This window comes from Argentina anserina, chromosome 6 (genome assembly GCF_933775445.1).
Source record: "Argentina anserina chromosome 6, drPotAnse1.1, whole genome shotgun sequence".
NCBI classification, from domain to species: domain Eukaryota; kingdom Viridiplantae; phylum Streptophyta; class Magnoliopsida; order Rosales; family Rosaceae; genus Argentina; species Argentina anserina.
Window position 1 is genome coordinate 19957693 of NC_065877.1, and position 18279 is coordinate 19975971.

At 39.8% G+C, this 18279-nt stretch overlaps 3 protein-coding genes across 3 annotated transcripts; 2 read left to right on the top strand and 1 right to left on the bottom strand.

Moving 5' to 3' along the window:
• Positions 1–1957: 1957 nt before the first annotated feature.
• LOC126797015 (chorismate synthase, chloroplastic-like) lies at positions 1958–4661 on the top strand. Its single transcript, XM_050523707.1, has 4 exons — positions 1958–2344; positions 2387–2450; positions 2552–2925; positions 3807–4661. Exons 1-4 carry the CDS (start codon positions 1958–1960, stop codon positions 4659–4661), a joined length of 1680 nt encoding a protein of 559 aa, XP_050379664.1.
• A 3737-nt stretch (positions 4662–8398) lies between these two features.
• Positions 8399–11950, top strand: LOC126798612 (sodium/calcium exchanger NCL-like). The gene is made up of 7 exons (XM_050525622.1): positions 8399–8829; positions 9446–9631; positions 10024–10205; positions 10378–10523; positions 10822–11101; positions 11188–11487; positions 11570–11950. The coding sequence occupies exons 1-7, from the start codon at positions 8430–8432 to the stop codon at positions 11816–11818; spliced, it is 1743 nt and encodes a 580-aa protein (XP_050381579.1). The 5' UTR covers positions 8399–8429; the 3' UTR covers positions 11819–11950.
• Positions 11951–12108: 158 nt separating this feature from the next.
• On the bottom strand, positions 12109–16312 carry LOC126798611 (uncharacterized). The gene is made up of 2 exons (XM_050525621.1): positions 13793–16312; positions 12109–12439 (listed from the first exon to the last, which is right to left on the bottom strand). The coding sequence occupies exon 1, from the start codon at positions 16273–16275 to the stop codon at positions 13801–13803; it is 2475 nt and encodes an 824-aa protein (XP_050381578.1). The 5' UTR covers positions 16276–16312; the 3' UTR covers positions 12109–12439; positions 13793–13800.
• Between the last annotated feature and the right edge of the window lie 1967 nt (positions 16313–18279).

Here is an 18279-nt window from a genome sequence, read left to right on the forward strand (position 1 = left end):
TCCCAGCAAAAGAAGCAAAAAAAGAAAATTCGCGGCGCAGATGGGGGGACTCAATCGACCGATACCATGCCCGTAGCAAGGTTCCCACCTCACGCCTTAACCTATGAAGATCATTTTTTGGAATGCTCGGGGTATGGGCAACGCCCCCACTCGTCCAGTCTTGAGTAGGATGGTTCGCAAATACAAACTTGCTATAATTGGTATTTTTGAACCTTTTATTAATTTAAGTTCACTTAAATCTTCCTTTTGACATTCTTTTAAAGATGTTCCCATCATCTATGAATGACAAGGAGGACCAACCTCCAAATGTCTGGCTCTTATATGATCTAGTTATTCAACATACTGTGTTACTAGCTACATACCAGTAGCTCACAATTTCTTGCAATTTAGACAATGTTAATTGTATTTTGACTTGGGTTTATGCAAGAACTATGGTAACAGAGCGTCGCCGGCTTTGGAATGATCTGCTTCATGTTAAAAATGTCTTTGTTCAAGGACCCTGGATAGTGTTGGGTGACTTTAATTGTGTCCTAGGTGCTCATAAAAAACGAGGTGGAATTCTTCCCAATGCCGTTTCATGTTCAGACTTTCAGGACATGTCAACTAATTGTGAGTTGGTTCATCTTCTTACTAAATGATTGTCTTATACCTAGACAAATATAAGGGGTGTTGATGAAAGTGTTGAAATGAGGCTTGATCGGTGTCTTAGTAATTTCTCTTGGATGGATGTTTGGCGCAATTTGGAGTGCACTACTCTTCCTCGTTTTTCCTCAGATCATTGTCCCTTTTTAGTGTCCTTTTCAAAGCTTATATTTACCTAAAGATCACCATTATGGTTCCATCGTATGTGGTTAGATCGTCTAAGTTTTCTTTCTTTGGACAAGGAGGTTTGGTAGAGTTCTCATTTATATGATAATCCAATGTTTGTTTTGGCTTCTAAGCTGCAGACTCTTAAACAGCGGATTCGAGTTTGGAATAAAGCTGAGTTTGGGGATGTAAACATAATGGTGGAAAGGTCATTTGATGATTTGCATATAATTCAGCGGGAAATTGTTAGCTTGGGTCATTCTGATGACTTGCTTTCCAGGGAGAGTGTTGCCAGTGCTCAAGTTCATGAGACTTTTTTGCTTCAAGAGAAATTTTTATGTGATAAATCAAGGATAAAATGGCTTACTGAATGTGACTGAAACTCTTCTTTCTTCCATACAATGGTTAAAGTCCGGCATCTTAAACAGTCATTATCAATTATGAGAGATGGAAACAGCATTATTGATGACCCAAAAAAGATTAGTGATCATGTGGTAAATTATTTCAATGGTCTCTTCATAGCAGATTCTTTTGTAAGAGACACTGGTCTAGTTTCTCAGGTAATTCATAATCTCGTGACTACTGAGGATAATGTTATGTTAACAGTCATTCCCACATCTGAGGAAATATTTCAGACTATGTGTTCCATGGATCATAATAGTTCTCCTGGTACAGATGGTTTTGGTGGAATTTTTTTTTGAAGTGTTGGTAAGTTGTTGGTGTAGAGGTAGTCCAAGCAGTTCATAGTTTTTTTAATACTGGATACATTCTCCCCCACTTCAATTCCAATTTAATGATCTTGATTCCTAAAGTCCCTGGAGCAGACACCGTAACGCAGTTGCGTCCTATTGCTATGGCGAATTTTATTTTCAAGCTTATCACAAAGATTTTAACTGATCGTTTGGGAAGTATTGCTACTCGGATTATTTCACCCAACGAAAGTGTTTTTCTTAGAGGCCGCACTATTGCAGACCCCCCTTATATTGACTTCAGAATGCATTAACCTCTTGGATCATAATTGTAAGGGCGGTAACATTGCACTTAAGTTTGATGTGCAAAAGGTATTTGACACGCTTGATTGAGGTTTCTTACTTCGGGTTTTGAAGGCTTTTTGGGGTCTGCACACTTATCAATTTTAGTTAATGGTGAGATGGAAGAGTTTTTTCCTTGTTCTCGTAGTGTTCGTCAAGGAGATCATTTGTCACCTATTCTCTTTTGTCTTGCGGAAGAGGTTTTAAGTAGAGGTCTCACTAAGCTGGCTGAGGATGAACTTGTTGATTTACTGTCAGCTCCTCTTGGTATTACTCCACCATCGCATGTTATATTTGCAGATGACATTATGGCTTTTATGCGGGATACCAAGAGATCTTTGAAGAATCTAATGAAGTTTATGGAGGAATATGGCTTGAATTCAGGGCAAAGAGTCAATAAATCTAAATCGCTTGTGTTCCTTGGGAAATATGCTCACCGTAGACGTTTTGTTATCGGGAAAATTTTGGGTGTCAAGCAGGGGTCTCTTCCATTCACATACCTTGGGGTTCCGATTTTCCAGGGATGTCCCAAGAGGGTGTATTTTTAGGCCATTGCAGATAGAGTGAGATGCAAGGAGTCCTCTTGGAAAGGTTCTCTTTTGTCGCAAGCGGGTATGATACAACTTATTTAGTTAGTGATTCAAGACATTTTGGTTTATAGTTTTCAGATTTATGAGTGCCCGGCTAGTTTACTTCATGACCTTTAATCTTAGATCAAGAATTTTTTTGGACTGGAGACCCTTTAAAAATAGGCATGCCTCTTGTTGCTTGGCGTCACTGTTGTAAACCCAAAGAGGAAGGAGGCTTGGGGTTACGTAATCTATTTGAGGCTAATCGTGCTCTTCTAATAAAGAGATGTTGGGAGATGCTTAGAGCTCGTTTTTTGAAAGATGATTTCCAACCTATAAAGTCTTACAAGAGATCTTCGGTCTGGTTGGGTCTCAAAAAAGTTTGGACAATGTTTTTAAATTCTTTGTATTGGAGTGTTAGTGATGGTAGGAGGATATCTTTTTGGCAAGATAATTGGTTGGGTGAGTCTCTTGCTACTAGTGTTGGAGTAAGTGGCTCTATTCCACTTCATGCTAAGGTGAATGATGTTATTGTTGATTCTCATTAGGTTCTCCCAACAGATTTTATTTCTTCATTCTCTTAAGCAGCAGAAAAAATTGAGCGCATTGTTCTGCCTGATGCAGACACATTTGACTCTCTTTTATGGCCGCACTCCTCGTTAAGATTTCTGACAGCAAAAGAAGCTTTTGTTTTATTTTCAAATCATGGTGAGCATAAAGACTGGGGTAAAGTGATTTAGAGTAAAGTAATTTAACCCCGCAAAACTCTTGTTGTTTAGAAGGCTCTTCATGGGTGTTTACTAACTGATGATGTTTTACAACGGCGAGGTTTTTCACTTTCATCTCGTTGCTCCTTTTGTGGAAGTCATGCGAAATCGGGTACACATCTTCTTTTGTATTGTTCTGAAAATTATGGCTTTATTGAAATGAGTTGGCCTTCTATTTTCTCATTCATTCTCGCTTTAGGGTACTCTTGATGAAGTGTTTGACGGTGTTGGTGTTTCAGCGTTCCCAAAACCTAAACGTCGACTTTGGTTTCTTGTCTCCTGTAATCTAATTTGGTTTATTTGGATCACTAGGAATCTGGTGCGTTTCGAATGTAAGATTTTTAATGTGTTGGAAGCCCAACGTCATATTTTGGAATTGTTCAGAGAGTTTGCTCTGCATTCTTTTCATCCTTAGAAGAAGCATCACGATATGTCTATTTTCTCTATTCTTGGTATCTCACAACTGTCTGCCAATGCTACCAGCTTCATCCCGTCCTTTAATTAAGGGTTTCTTGGCTAAGGGCTTGCTATTTGCTAGGGTTTTTTTTATATCTTTGGTTTTGCATGTGTGGGTGTACACATACCGGATTGAGCTTTTGTTTATCCTATTTATTAGAGTTTATCAGACATAGGAGGACTATGACGAAATGTCGATAGCTTATAGGCCTTTGCATGCAGATCTCACATATGACATGAAGTACGGTATCAGATCAGTGCAGGGTGGTGGTAGGTCTTCAGCTAGAGAAACAATAGGAAGAGTTGCTGCAGGAGCAGTTGCCAAGAAAATCCTGAAGGACTTCTCAGGTACTGAGGTATTTGCTTATGTTTTACAAGTTCACAAGGTTGTACGCCCAGAGGACTCAGTTAATCATTACACTTTGACACTTGATCAGATAGAGAGTAATATAGTTAGGTGTCCAGATCCTAAATATGCAGAGAAGATGATTGTTGCCATTGACGCTGTTAGAGTGAGAGGAGAATCAATTGGTGGTGTTGTCACATGCATAGTTAAAAAATGCACACAGGGTCTTGGTTCGCCTGTGTTTGACAAACTTGAAGCTAAGCTGGCTAAAGCTTGCATGTCATTACCTGCAACAAATGGATTTGAATTTGGAAGCGGGTTTGCAGGTACCTTTTTAACTAGGAGTGAGCATAATGATGAGTTCTATGTGGAAGAACAAGGACGAGTGAGGACAAGAACAAACCGCTATGGTGGGATACAAGGAGGAATATCTAATGGGGAAATCATAAACATGAGAATAGCTTTCAAGCCAACTACTACAATTTCAAGGAAGCAAAATACAGTGACTAGAGATAAGGAGACTGAACTAATAGCCCGTGGTCGCCATGATCCTTGTGTTGTCCCACGAGCGGTTCCAATGGTTGAGGCGGGAGTAGCGCTAGTGCTCATGGATCAGTTAATGGCTCAATATGCCCAGTGTCATCTCTTTCTACACAATCCAGATGTACAAGAACCTCTCTCTTAAGTGAGCAAGGTTAAGTGCGGACGTCCAAAGGTGAGCGCTACGTCTATGAAATATATGTATCATAAAAATGTCGCCTTTTGGCGTATATGTATAATTGATCTCATATATCTCAAATGCGTATTAAAAAGAGAGAGAAATTCACCCCAAAAAAAGTGGAATAGAGCTACTTACTCCAACACGTATCAAGAAGCTCACCAAACCAATTATCTTGCCAAAAAAATATCCTTTTACAATCACCAACACTCCAATGCAAAGAATTTAAAAATATTGGCCAAACGTTTTTGAGACCCAACCAGACTGAAGATCTCTTTTAAGACTTTATAGGTTGGAAATCATCTTTAAAAAAATGAGCTCTAAGCAAAATAGAGACTGGAGAGGAAGAAGAGAGCATCTCCCAACATCTCTTTATTAAAAGAGCACGATTAGCCTCAAATAGATTACGTAACCCCAAGTCTCATTCATCTTTGGGTTTACAACAGTGACGCCAAGCAACAAGAGACATGCCTATTTTCAAAGGGTCTCCAGTCCAAAAAAAATTCATGATCCAAGATTGAAGGTCATGAAGTAAACCAGCCAGCCACTCATAAATCTAAAAACTATAAACCAAAATGTCTTGAATCACTGACTAAATAAGTTGTATCATACCCGCTTGCGACAAAAGAGAACATTTCTAAGAGGATAACTTACATCTCACTCTATCTGGAATGGCCTGAAAATACACCCTCTTAGGACGTCCCTGGAAAATCGGAACCCCAAGGTATGTGAATGGAAGAGACCCCTGCTTGACACCCAAATTTTCCAGATAACAAAGCGTCTACAATGAGCATATTTCCCAATGAACACAAGCGATTTAGATTTATTGACTCTTTGCCCTGAATTCAAGTCATATTCCTCCCTAAACTTCATTAGATTCTTCAAAGATCTCTTGGTACCTCGCATAAAAACCATAATGTCATCTGCAAATAGAATATGCGAGGGTGGAGTAATACCAAGAGGAGCTGACAATAAATCAATAAGTCCAACATCAACCAGCGTAGTGAGACCTCTACTTAAAACTTTTTTCCGCAAGACAAAGAGTATAGATGACAAAGGATCTCCTTGACGAACACCACAAGAACAAGGAAAAAACCCTTCCATCTCACCATTAACTAAAATTGATACGTGTGCGGACCCCAAAATTACTTTAATCCAGTCACAAAAAGGATCTGAAAAACCAAAAGCCTTCAAAACCCGAAGTAAGAAACCCCAATCAAGTGTGTCAAATGTCTTTTGCACATCAAACTTAATTGCAATGTTACCACCCTTACAATTACGATCCCTTCATCAATGTCTCTCCCATTGTCTTCAATAGTTCTCCCTTCATCAATGTCTCTTGACTCAAAATTCATCCATTGATCAACTTGTTATATCACTCTACATGTTTCTGTACGTGATGGAGCCGTACCATTAATTTTAGTTGGACTAACTGATGGTTGAGTCTCTATACTTTGATCATTTGAAACCTTCTCTTTTACTCTGTATTCTTGTCGGACCTTCGGTTTCAAAATCAGCTTCTCAGAATGACGAGGCTTTGGATCACTCTGTAATTGTCTACAACGATCGGCCATATGCCCAGCCATACCACAATGAGTGCACATATTCTCATAAACAATGTGCCTCACGCTCGACCATGAGCGAAGATGGCAGTTCGTTTGCAAGATCAACTTCTACTAGCACACGAGCATTGTAACCGAACTCACGCTCCTTGGTAGCCTTGTCCAACTACAAGGGCTTACCCACTCCACGAGTAATCTCCATGAGATGTCGAGGATGCCAGTAATCTTGGCTCAAACCATACATCCTGACCCAAAGTTGGGCATGTGTTTGTGGAAGGACATCCCCAGGGACAAAGTCAAGTTTCCATTGCGACAATCGGAAGAGACCATCAGGCAGAGTGCATGTACCCCCCCCCCCAAACTCTGCGTAAATCTTCCTCATTGCTTAAGTGAATATCAAAGTAGCCCTTCCCGAGTGGAACTATACACCATGGCACTGATGGCTTCCATAAATCGGCAAGTAAACCCTTGAGAACAGATGTTTTCATTAGGACAGAACCCTTACGCAATAACAACCTACCAATCAAATTGGTTGTGAAGCTTTTCAGTTACTCCTGGTAGAGAGTTTCATTGATCTTGACATAAGGCATGTCTCCGCGTTTGACCGGAGCAGGCAATTGGTTTAGAGTGACCGAAGACTCAATTGAGTTAGAGAGAACCGAGGCAAAGGTTTTTGCTTTGGGAACATGTTGAGGACGAGGATCCTCCTCCAGTGAACACGAGAAAGCCCATGGACACGCGGCTGTACCTGCGCTCATCACCGACATGGCAACGTCGGTGGATTCCTCCTTGTGCGGCGACGCCTTCGACTCTGATGTAGGTCCCTAAAACCTGTCAAACACTTTGCTTATCTTTGATCTCAAACTACTCGACCACAACTCTCTTAACTATTTTATGTGCATAAAACTTCTCTTAAGAATTTTCACAAACATGTTATTTGCGCCACCGAAAATGTTGGCTCCGTCCCACGCTTACTGTTCACCAGCATTCCTAGCTTCATTTCCTACTTGTTGTGCTGCGTCTCGTCCTCCTTGATGTCAACGACCCTCAACTACCTTCTCAGTTCACCTGGAAGTTGGAGATGTCTCATTGTCTGCTACACAGTAAAATCCATTGCTTGCTTTGTGCTCCAAGAAGTCGGTTTATGTCGCAGGCTCGTTTAGCTTAGCTCCCACAAACTTTAGGAGTTATCTGGGATATTTGAAATAGAGAGCCTATCAATCTCACTAGATGTAATGTTTCAGAATCAAAAGAGGATTTTAATTGATGACTTTTGTACTTTACTCGTGCATGTTATGCCTCTTTATCTGGATGAGAACTTCGGAAATACACCACGGAAAACTCAAGAAATGCTCTCCATAAATAAAATCTGCTGGGAGAACCCAATGAGAATCAACAATAACTGGTAGCAAACTAGTTTGTAGTCGGAAAAGTTCCCTGAATGCAAATCAAGGAGCATCACCTGTATCACTTCATCATTTAATTTGAAATTAAAAACAGTGATCTTGAAGAAAGAAAAGAAACAAGTTCTAATTTACAGTTACAGAGTTGACTGAATCACTCAACAAACTGATCAAAGGGAGGGTTTGTTGGGTCCGTTTTGTATAGATATGCTCAGAATCTTCCTTGCTAAACCAACTAAATTTGAAAGTTGTCGATATAATACTTATTATCCCGATCAACTAGCCTGGGATAATCTATCTAGGACAGCTTGGTTGAACATGTAACTAGCAGTCTAGAATCCTAATTGTATAGTTTATAGACACTTGAATAACACCTATAGTTTAATAACTGGCTGATGTCTTCTTCCTTCTCTTAGTCTTTGATATACATATAACAAACCACTATTTCCACGAGGAGTACGGAATTTCCGTCTCACAAGCAAGCTTGTATGATCATGAATTAAGCAAAACTTCTGTGCACAAGAAACCCTAGTTGAATAATATTAGGTTTCTTAATCTTTATAATTATATATATCTTGTTGAACATATTGTATAATGTTATTGTAAATGACCCAATGCACAAGGTCGCTGGCTTTGAGCCTGAGAAACGTGAACCTTATTTCAACTACCTCAAAAATATGTAGTATGTATATATAGAGATATGTATACTGTACATAGGTGTAAGGAGGTAGCACAAGTGAAGCTGTCTCAAGCTCCCACTAAGCCAAAACATGTCAAAGAAACATGCATTGTTCCTTTGTTTCCTATCGGTATTGCTAGTTAATTTAACCAGCTTTGGCCAAAGTCGTTCTATTGCTTCAAATAACTCGCTGTTCAATTTAGTCTCTGATGGCATAAACCAGAGTTCTTGGTATGAACCAAATTTTCTTTGGTTAAAGCATAGCTTGTTTGCATCAGACAGCTGCGATGAGACGTACGGTTTCTTGCCATGTACCAGCACTTCCCTTGGTAATATCTTCCTCATCATGGTCTACGGTTATGTGATGTTCCTTTCAGCCAAGTTATTGTCAGCTGGAAGTGAGATTCTCCTGCAGATTTTAGGACCTGGTATCATAGGGGGTCTCTTCCTGCCTCTGTTGAGTGCTGTACCAGATGCCACCATTATCCTTGGTAAGCTAGCTTAGCTTTACTCAGATACCATAATACCCCTCAATGTGTATGTTAGGCTTTTGTCAATTGTCATACAACTTGAAACTGCATACTAGATCTAGTATTGTTAGCATCATTTCCTTAGAGCTGATTGAAGATGATCTGCATCCATGACTTTAGCATGAAGCATGGTACTTGGTGCAAATGTAAAACAAGTACTCTGAATGTTTGACATTTCAACATTTTTATATGCATGTGTAATTTTCATGATTATCTAAATGCATACGTGACATGTGCTTGTTATTTGTGGAGTTGGTATGAGCTTATGTCAACTAATGACTTTATTAATTAACTTAATAAATTAGTTTTGGTATTATGTTAATTTTACATGCATTGATTCATAGACAATTCAATTTTCTTATATTGGACTACTTCACCATCCATCCACCAGTACTCTTGAATCTTGACTGAAAGCAACATCTGTAGTTATGCTGCTTTTTCCCTCAGAAGCAGCATGATCTTGTGCAACATGATCTGCTAAAATTTCAAAGAAGTTGGCTATGTTAAGTAAGATTCATTGTTCTTTTTACAGAACTTAACCATGAATTTAATTCGGCTAGTAATGGTGTATGAACAGCATCAGGGCTTTCTGGAGATACGGCAACGGCACAAAGTCAGGTCTCTGTTGGAATGGGCTTGCTAGCTGGATCCAATGTGATGCTTCTTACAATCCTTTGGGGCACCTGTCTTATAGTTGGCAAATGCGACCTTGAAAATTCAGTTGCAGTTGACGAAAAAGATACAAAACGTTTTAGCTTAACCGGTACTTGCTTTTACTCTTCTCCATTTCGTCTGTGTAATTCAACGTATTCAGTTGTTAAATTTGGCTAGTTAATCAGTACCGTTATGGTTTTTGTATACTATCAGTGTGAACAGTGAAGTGAAGAAGATTTTGGAAAACCAATAAGACCAAAGTCGTAAAGATTTTTTTTTTTTAACAATGCCAATATTTGAATGTAGCTTGCATCTTAGTTGTTTTGCAGTTCAGAGATCTGATTATGTTGTATATGTCAGTGCCACAGTTACTAAAACATTAAATCCTGCTTACATAAATATGAAGCAGCAATACTCGGTTTTTAAGAAATGATGTTAATTTATGACAAATTGATAATATGGTCGATAACAAAATACATTGAGTTGCTTAATCTTTCTCAGGATCTGGAGTGACCACAGATGTATGGACTAGCTATGCTGCAGCGATCATGGTCATCTCCATTATTCCTATTGCAATTGTCCAACTACCTCAAGCTTTCAGTGCAACTTCTGAAAGTACCTTGCCAATTCTAATTTCACTAATTGTTGCCATCTGTTTTGTAATGGCTTATAGCATTTATCAGGTACTTGCAGCTTGACATCCGTGAAAGTCCTTATCTATATACGGAGCTATTTGAGAATGAATATCTTCACTTACCAAATGCAGTGTTTCTCTTTTTGGTGTATCATCTCAGCTTCTTACCTTGAGTCATGCATTAGTTCATATATACACCTCACTTAGTGATACTGATGCAGGTTTTTCAGCCTTGGATTCAGAAGAGAAAACTTGCATATGCAAAGCATAAGCATGTGATGTCAGAGATTCTAAAGCAGTTGAAAGCAAACGCACTTGGGAGATTTCTTACAGATGATGGTGCTCCTAACAAAGTTGTTATAGAAAAGTTAGTCTTCATGAAAAATTTCAGGCTTTCATTTAGTATTTGGGAATTCTAGTAGTCCAATATGTTTGCTTTGCCATGGAATAAAAAGGGAAATCAAAATTAGATAGAGCGTCGTAGTTGGATGGTAGGCTTCTAAGTACTGGCATGTTAATTTTGTTTTAGAGGTACATGTTCTATTAGTTTACTCTTCCTTAGTTCTTGCTTTGAGTCATCAGATTAATTTGGAGTCTGCATATTAATTTGAGTCATCATTAAAATATATACATGTAGCATGAACTCTATCTTGATCCAATGACAGGTTATTCAGGACACTAGATTTGAACTCGGATGGTTACCTTAACACCACAGACCTGAGATCTTTGATAATAGGAATAGAATTTGATGATGGCACAGATATAAATATTGATGAAGCCGCTTCTCTAGTGATGAGAGACTTCGATACAACGCTTGATTCGAAGATTGATATTGATGAATTCTTCAAAGGAATCTCAAGGTGGATTAACAAGGCTAAGCGTGCTGCAATGATGGACCGTGGAAATGTTCTGCTATCAATGAAACTGTTAGATGATTTTGATAAGGTATGTTCCTAGTCCTTTGATTCAGAGCTTCCTGGTGTTTACACTTTACACACATTAATCTTAGTACAATGTGACATACTATGCAGCACACAATGGAAGAACAAGATCGGTATAGGGATCCGATTGATGAGATTGTGGAGGATGTTAAAGATGCACGCTGGCATGCTTCAAAAGCAGTACTAATGTTGCTCCTGGGAACCATTATTGCTGCTATTGTTGCTGATCCCCTTGTTGATGCTGTAGACAACTTCTCAACTGCAACAAGTATTCCTACATTCTTCGTCTCGTTTGTGATTCTGCCTTTCGTTAGCTCCAGCGAGATCGTGTCCACTCTAATATTCGTCAGCCGGAAGAAGCAGAGAACAGCATCCTTAGCCTACTCTGAAGTATGATATTCTACACCACATTTGCGTTATATATCAATCACATGAAGTGGAAACTCTAATGCATGTCTACTTTCTGGTGCAGATATATGGATCAGTAACAATGAGTAACATCCTCTCCCTGGCAGTGTTCTTGGCTCTTGTCTACATCAGAAATCTGACATGGAGTTTCTCAGCGGAAGTTCTCGTCATTATAATCGTCTGTGTTCTAATGGGGGTTGCGGCTAGTTTACGCACTACCTTCCCTGTTTGGATGTGTTTTGGGGCTGTGTTGCTTTATCCTCTCTCTCTGTTGCTGGTTTACATTCTTGAATATGTTTTCGGGTGGTCATAGACGTCAGTTCTAAGCCGCTTTCAATCGACTCATGTTACATAAATTTGAATGCTCTTAAATCTTTGGAGCAGTATGGTAAACAAGATATCAGTTTTTGTCATATTAGTAAAATTTCAACTGATCATGCCTCTCACATTCTACGGAGGCACACACAAATGCAAATTCAAAAGGGGACACTTAAGCACTAATAGTAGCTGCAGTTTAACAGGCAACAAGTATAAGATAGAATACCAAGGCAGTAGCTTCAAACATAGGATTAAGGCCATAATTAAAAGCAGGCTCGGCTGAATGGATGCCCGGGAAGGATGTAATAACTAAGGATCAAGTCACTGGCTACAAGAAAACACCGTAGTGGAACATAAACTACAGCATTTAAACGAGCATTTACATGTCTATGCAAAATGACGGCTTCAAGCTATGCCTTAATAATTTAACAAAATCTGCAAGCTATGCCATCATTTAACAAAAGCTACAAGCAACAGGTTACTATTTGACATCTAATACTACCAGTCAAGTTCTAAGAGTGAAACAACATGCTTCAAAACATCAACACTTCCTTCCAAACATCCATTCTTCATGAACTATGCTCTACAGATCTGCACATGCTCCCAGCTCCCCCACCTGCATCAAGAAACCATCACATTATGATTTATTGATTCTAGTTGCATGAATTAACTCCAGCAGGAATGCAACCAAGGTGCATAAAAAGCATAATTGGAACATAGGACAATACATGGAAGCACGCACAGACAACTGGGTCTCATATGCCAAAACATTAAATTAGTCAATGGAAGGAAGGGTGCCACACTGAGATAGTGAAGAAGTCACCACCTAATGGAGACAACTGTACATGAAAGTTTGATAGGTACTCATAGGAACGGTGCCACACTGAGTTTGTGATGAAGTCATCACATAATGGAGATCAATGTATGATCAAAAGCCAACAGTACTTGTTACTTTAATGGTCATAAGTTCATAACTGGTAATTGAGCAAAGCTTGTAAATTAACAAGAGAAAGGGTAGTCTTATCTCATATACCAACACATCAAAATATAATAAACAATGCAACACAGCAAACTTGACCATTTAACCTTCTTATAAGGGCTGTATCTGCTTTACATATGAAGACGATATGAATGTAAAACTGACTCAGCAAGCATCCCTCATTGTTCCTCTTAGTTATCAAATCACTGACTATTATACAATTAAAGATATTTCATTGTTCATTAGCATATATAACGCTTCTAATCTAATGCAACGTGATGCCCAACATGAAAGCAAACATCTAGTAGAAGCTCCTGATATGAATTGAGCTCCTGACATTAAGCTACTATAAAACCTTGACTTATATTCCTCTTTTACATATAAGCCTACCACCACTTAATAAGGAGTAACCAACCCATAGAGTTAACCCATAGTTTGCATTTACAGAACCAATTCTTCCCCCAAACCTTGTCTGTTTGGACTACCCCTTCTCATCAGATTTTCTGCAAAATATTCTCATAAAATTTCAAAAGAAAATCCCCGAAATTAATAGAAACTTTGTGCGCCTATGCAAAAGACCTACTTGGCCAGACAGTACAGTAACAGGTTACTACATAGGGCTCTACAGTTGTACATAATCCTACTAAATTAATGGAGCTGCTTGTCAAGATTCTACGCCATTTAACCCTAGAGTTTAATAGAACACAAAGCCACAACATGCATCCTCAAAACTTGGTGACAAGTTCCACATGATTGTACTAGAGATATTTATCTCAATTAATTAAAAGCTATGCGTCAAGGGTCATCAACCAGGCATTTCTCCAAATTACTGGCAAGTATCAACCTCAATTTGCAACAGATATCAATTTGGCATTGACACTCAAATCAGATTTTAAAGACAAGGTTACATTGTTTAGCATACTAAGAAGAGTAGTTTAGCATATTAAGGCAAAGTTTGCTTTGCATAATGAAGATATATAGGTGACTCACCGCACATCTCATGATTCACTTTGATCACATTCATTTGGAGTAGATTCTTGTGTTTCTGGAACCCTCTTTTTCAAAAGCCCTTCCTTGAGAAATTTCACTTCCTTCTCGGCATCCAGCAACCTTCCACTAGTTAATTCAATTTGCTTGTAATGTGTTTCATAGTGGCGACTCCACCTACCATCAAACTCCTGTATCATCGTTTCAATCTCCACTCTAGTCATTCTCTCTTCTTCCTCTTGCTTCATGCGCAGCTTTTCCAGTTCTGTGGTGCTTAACATAAGGCCCCCAGATCCCGGAACATCCCTGTAGAGTGGCTCAACAGCCTGTGGAGAACGTGCTCTATATTCAGCAAATGCATTTTGTGTTGCCTTTAAAGCCTTCCTATAGCCGTCCAAGAGATTATTCATCAAGTGTATCTCATGCTCAAACCTAAACTTCTCTGTTTGAAGCTTTTGCTGGTCTTCAAACCTGGCCTTATGCAACTGCTCAATCAATTCATCCCTTTTCTGTAACTCTTGCATAAAGAACTGCTGGTTCACTGAAGCTTGTTGGCACTCATTTTCTTTTTCCGCATAAAGCATCCTAGCTTTTCCCATCCATTGCTGCATATCCCCCATCCTCCCCATCCACTGCTGTATTTGATCCATACTAGCCTCAAAGTCACCAGGCACCTTACCATCCCAAGATCCATCAGTCCTCAACCTCTTATTACCATTGAGACCCTGATGAGAATCATCATTCTCATGGTTAATCTCTCTCTTGGGACCATTACCATAAACTGAAGAGCTTCCAGGAAGCATTAGGTCCCTTGGAGAAGGAAATTCTAACCCAAAATGATCACGCATTGGCATACCATCCATACCCTGAGTAAGATTTCCTGAAGGAAACCCCTCTAACGAAAAACCTTTAGGCAAAAGGTGGAAACCACCCTCCTGATCATCATCCTCCTCTTCCTCTTGGTCTTCTAGTTCATCTTCCTCTTGGTCTTCTTCACCTACTCCTTCTCCCACCTCCATATCTTTATTCCTCTCATCCCCACAACCAAAATCCTTAACCCCACCAAGATTACACCGCTGCAAACAAGGCTCTCCTAGACTTCCCTTCCCGGCCAATTCCCACTCAGCAGGCTCTCCCTCCTTAGATCCTTCAAAATCCATCACATCCTCATCCTCATCCTCATCCACAACCTCAACCCGCTCTGCTTCACAACTAACTTTCTCTAAATTTTCTTCCTCAGCATCACCTTTCTCCACATTTTCTGCTTCCCCCTCAACTTTCCCAACATTTCCTTCCTCAGCAGCCTCAGCTTTCTCCGCATATTCTTCCTCATCAGCCTCAACTTTCTCCACATTCTCTCCCTCAGCAGCCTCAGCTATCTCCGCATATTCTTCCTCATCAGCCTCCACTTTCTCCACATTCTCTCCCTCAGCAGCCTCAACTTCCTCACCCTTCTCTTCCCCAGCATCAACATTCTCAGCAGCTTCTCCGCCAACATTACCACTCTCCACAATCTCTTGCTCAACACCAGCCACATTATCGTTCCCGAGACACAACTTAACATCCATCTCCTCCAATCTACCTCCCCGAACATCCTCCATCTTCACATCCCCACCGCTGCCGCCATCCTCCTCCTCCTCCTCTTCCTCATCATCATCCTTCAAATCAATCTCCACCTTCTCCTCCTGCCTCACCGAAAACAACTCCTCCCGCTGCGACTTCATCAAATGCTGCAAATGCGAAGCATAGTAGCAATTCTCCAGCTTCGGCGACCTCGCAATCTCCTCACTGACCATATACCACACCAAACCCGCCCAATCGACCTTCCCAAACTGCCCTCCCCTTATCGCCGTCATGTAATTCAACACCTCCGTCGGCATCATCCACATATCCTCATGCAACAGCATCCAGCTCGACACCAAATCCTCCACAAACACCACCGCCTCCACCTTCTCCGGCGGCTGCTCCTCCTCGCCGGCGTCCGCGGCAACGCTCTTCTTCGTCTTCTGCATCACCGGAAGCGTCAACGCGCGTCCCAGATCGGTCCGGTTGAGGTTGACTCTCTTGTCGTCAACGTAGCTACACCGGAGCTGGGGGTTGTAGTTGGCGATGAGCTTCGCGAGGAGATCGGCCCTGACGGTGCGGTCGAACTTGATGTTTACGAAGTCCCAGAGGCCGAGGCGGCGGAGGAGGTCCTGGTGGGCGGCGAAGTCTAGGGTTTTGGCGGGGACGAAGGGGATCGGGTTTAGGGTTTGGCGGAGAGTGTCGAGCTTCTTCTCGGCGGCCTTGGTGTTACGGCTGGTCTTCTTGCGCTTCTTGCGGGAGAAGGTTATGGCGGTGCGGCTGCGGGGAGATCGGACCGGAAACGGGTCTTGGGTCGGGTTCATGTCGGAAGGTGGAGGAGGGGGTTCGAGGGTGAGAGTGGTTTCGAATTGGGAATGGGAATGGGAATTTGGAGTTGGGTCGCTTTGTTCGAGTTGGGTCATAGTGTCTATGGAATCAAGGTAAATGCCTGCTGGTTTTTTTCTCTGTGTTGTTTCTGGAGATGCGACTTGCTACTCTCACGACTGAGAATTGTGACCCACTTCTATTTAAACGACTTACCCCAATTCGCTCAGAGTATTTATGTCTCTTCTAAAATTTAAATAATTTTTATCAATAAAAGAACAATATTAAATTTTTATTTCAACAATTCATCTAAACCGTCCATTATACTATAAAAATATAAAAAATGAGAAATCAAATCTCTAAATTTGTAGAATTTTTAAAATATGTATAATTTTAAAAACAATCTCTAAATTTTATTTCTTATAAAAAAATTCACTCTCCATTCAAAAAAAAAAATTTTATCACTCCCTCTAAGAGCATGATTATACTTGTGAATTATAGATGTTCTAATTTGTTTTAGGATGTTGCTGATAGGCTACATTATTAGCATGATATTTTGTTTGTGTTATTTGTTTAAGATGAATATGATCACAAGAGTTGTGTGTTATTGTTATGGCGTTTTGTTGATTCTGGGTTTCATTTTATCAAATTGGTTAATGTTGGCTAGAAGAAAGAAATCATAGTCGGCTCAAACTAAAGGATAATTAGTGACTGTGTAATGATTATGCTCTATCCAAAGCTTTGGAACAACCTTCGTTTGATGTTTGTTTTGTAACTATGTAAGTTTGGATAGATTGTTTTAGGAGTTTGTGATGGATTGCTTTAGTTTACCAATTCAATATTGTTAATTCATAGTTGTATAATTGAATGATAATTGTATGTGAGAATTGAAAATTTAGGTATTTTAAAGTCATGGGACGGTGGGATTAGGCTCGTCCATTCCCGATCCCAACTGGAATTGATCCCGAATGGGATGCAATCTCAAAAACCCTTGTCCCGTCTCTATCCAATGATTCCAATCTCATTCAAAAGAGTAGGATGTGAGGGATGAGCCTCGTCCCATGCCCAGCCCTACCTCACAGTATCAGCGTTCTTGTTTCCATTTGGATTTAGTGTTATGGTTTCGTAATTAGATTTAGTTGTTTTAAAGTATGACAAAAAATTACGTAACTTCATGTTACAATTAAACATTAGTTCCAAAATCCGCCGGTTTAGAAATCGAGAACTTTTAACTTAGAAATTGTGTCTGAAATATAATACCAGCCCTTCCGTTGTGAAGTTGAATGTTGTTGGATTTCCAATAGTTGTTTAATATCACACGAACATTAAGTTCGACGATTATCAAGTTTTTTTGGGTTTTGATAAAACTTTGGTCAAATTCCTAGTCAACCTAGGAATAACTTGGTCAACACCAAGTCAACTTTGGACTTCTCCTAGTCAAACCAGGAGAAGGAAAGTTTGCCCATGATAACATCAAATTTTTTGTATTCGAGTCGTTTAAACGACTAACCCTTTTATCAAATGAAATTCAGGACTTCTTTGTCTTTGGAGCACGAGGATTGAAGTATGAAATGTGGAATTTGGCACTACTATATCAGGTAAGGGGAGTTGCTCGTTAGAGTGAGCTACTCTGTTATGGGCCAGTGATTTTCTAATTGTGTAATGCTTTACTTGCTTTCATTTCTTTATGCTATATGCGCACATTTACATTTTAGCCTCTGCCTTGAGATTTACATATTTCTTATTTATTATTTTATTAAGGTTAGACTACAACTTTTATCATTATTTTCATGAGTGAGTAGACTTGAGAGTGAATGGGAATTGCAAATTTTGGATACCCTCGGTGTCAAAACTGTAAACATCCAGAGGGGTAATGTCCTGTTATTTTACCAACCTACCTTATGCATTATCTTTTTATCAAAGGGTATTGTCTAAATGAGCACTCTTGCTATTTTGTTGTTACAACAAAGAGAGTTGGCATCGACTTTGAGGTCACTTGTTTGGTCTCATTAGTCACTAGGTTCAGTCACCATATCATTATAAAAATTCCATGGATCATTATTCTCAAATATATTCTATCTATTTTGGTGTTAACATTTGCA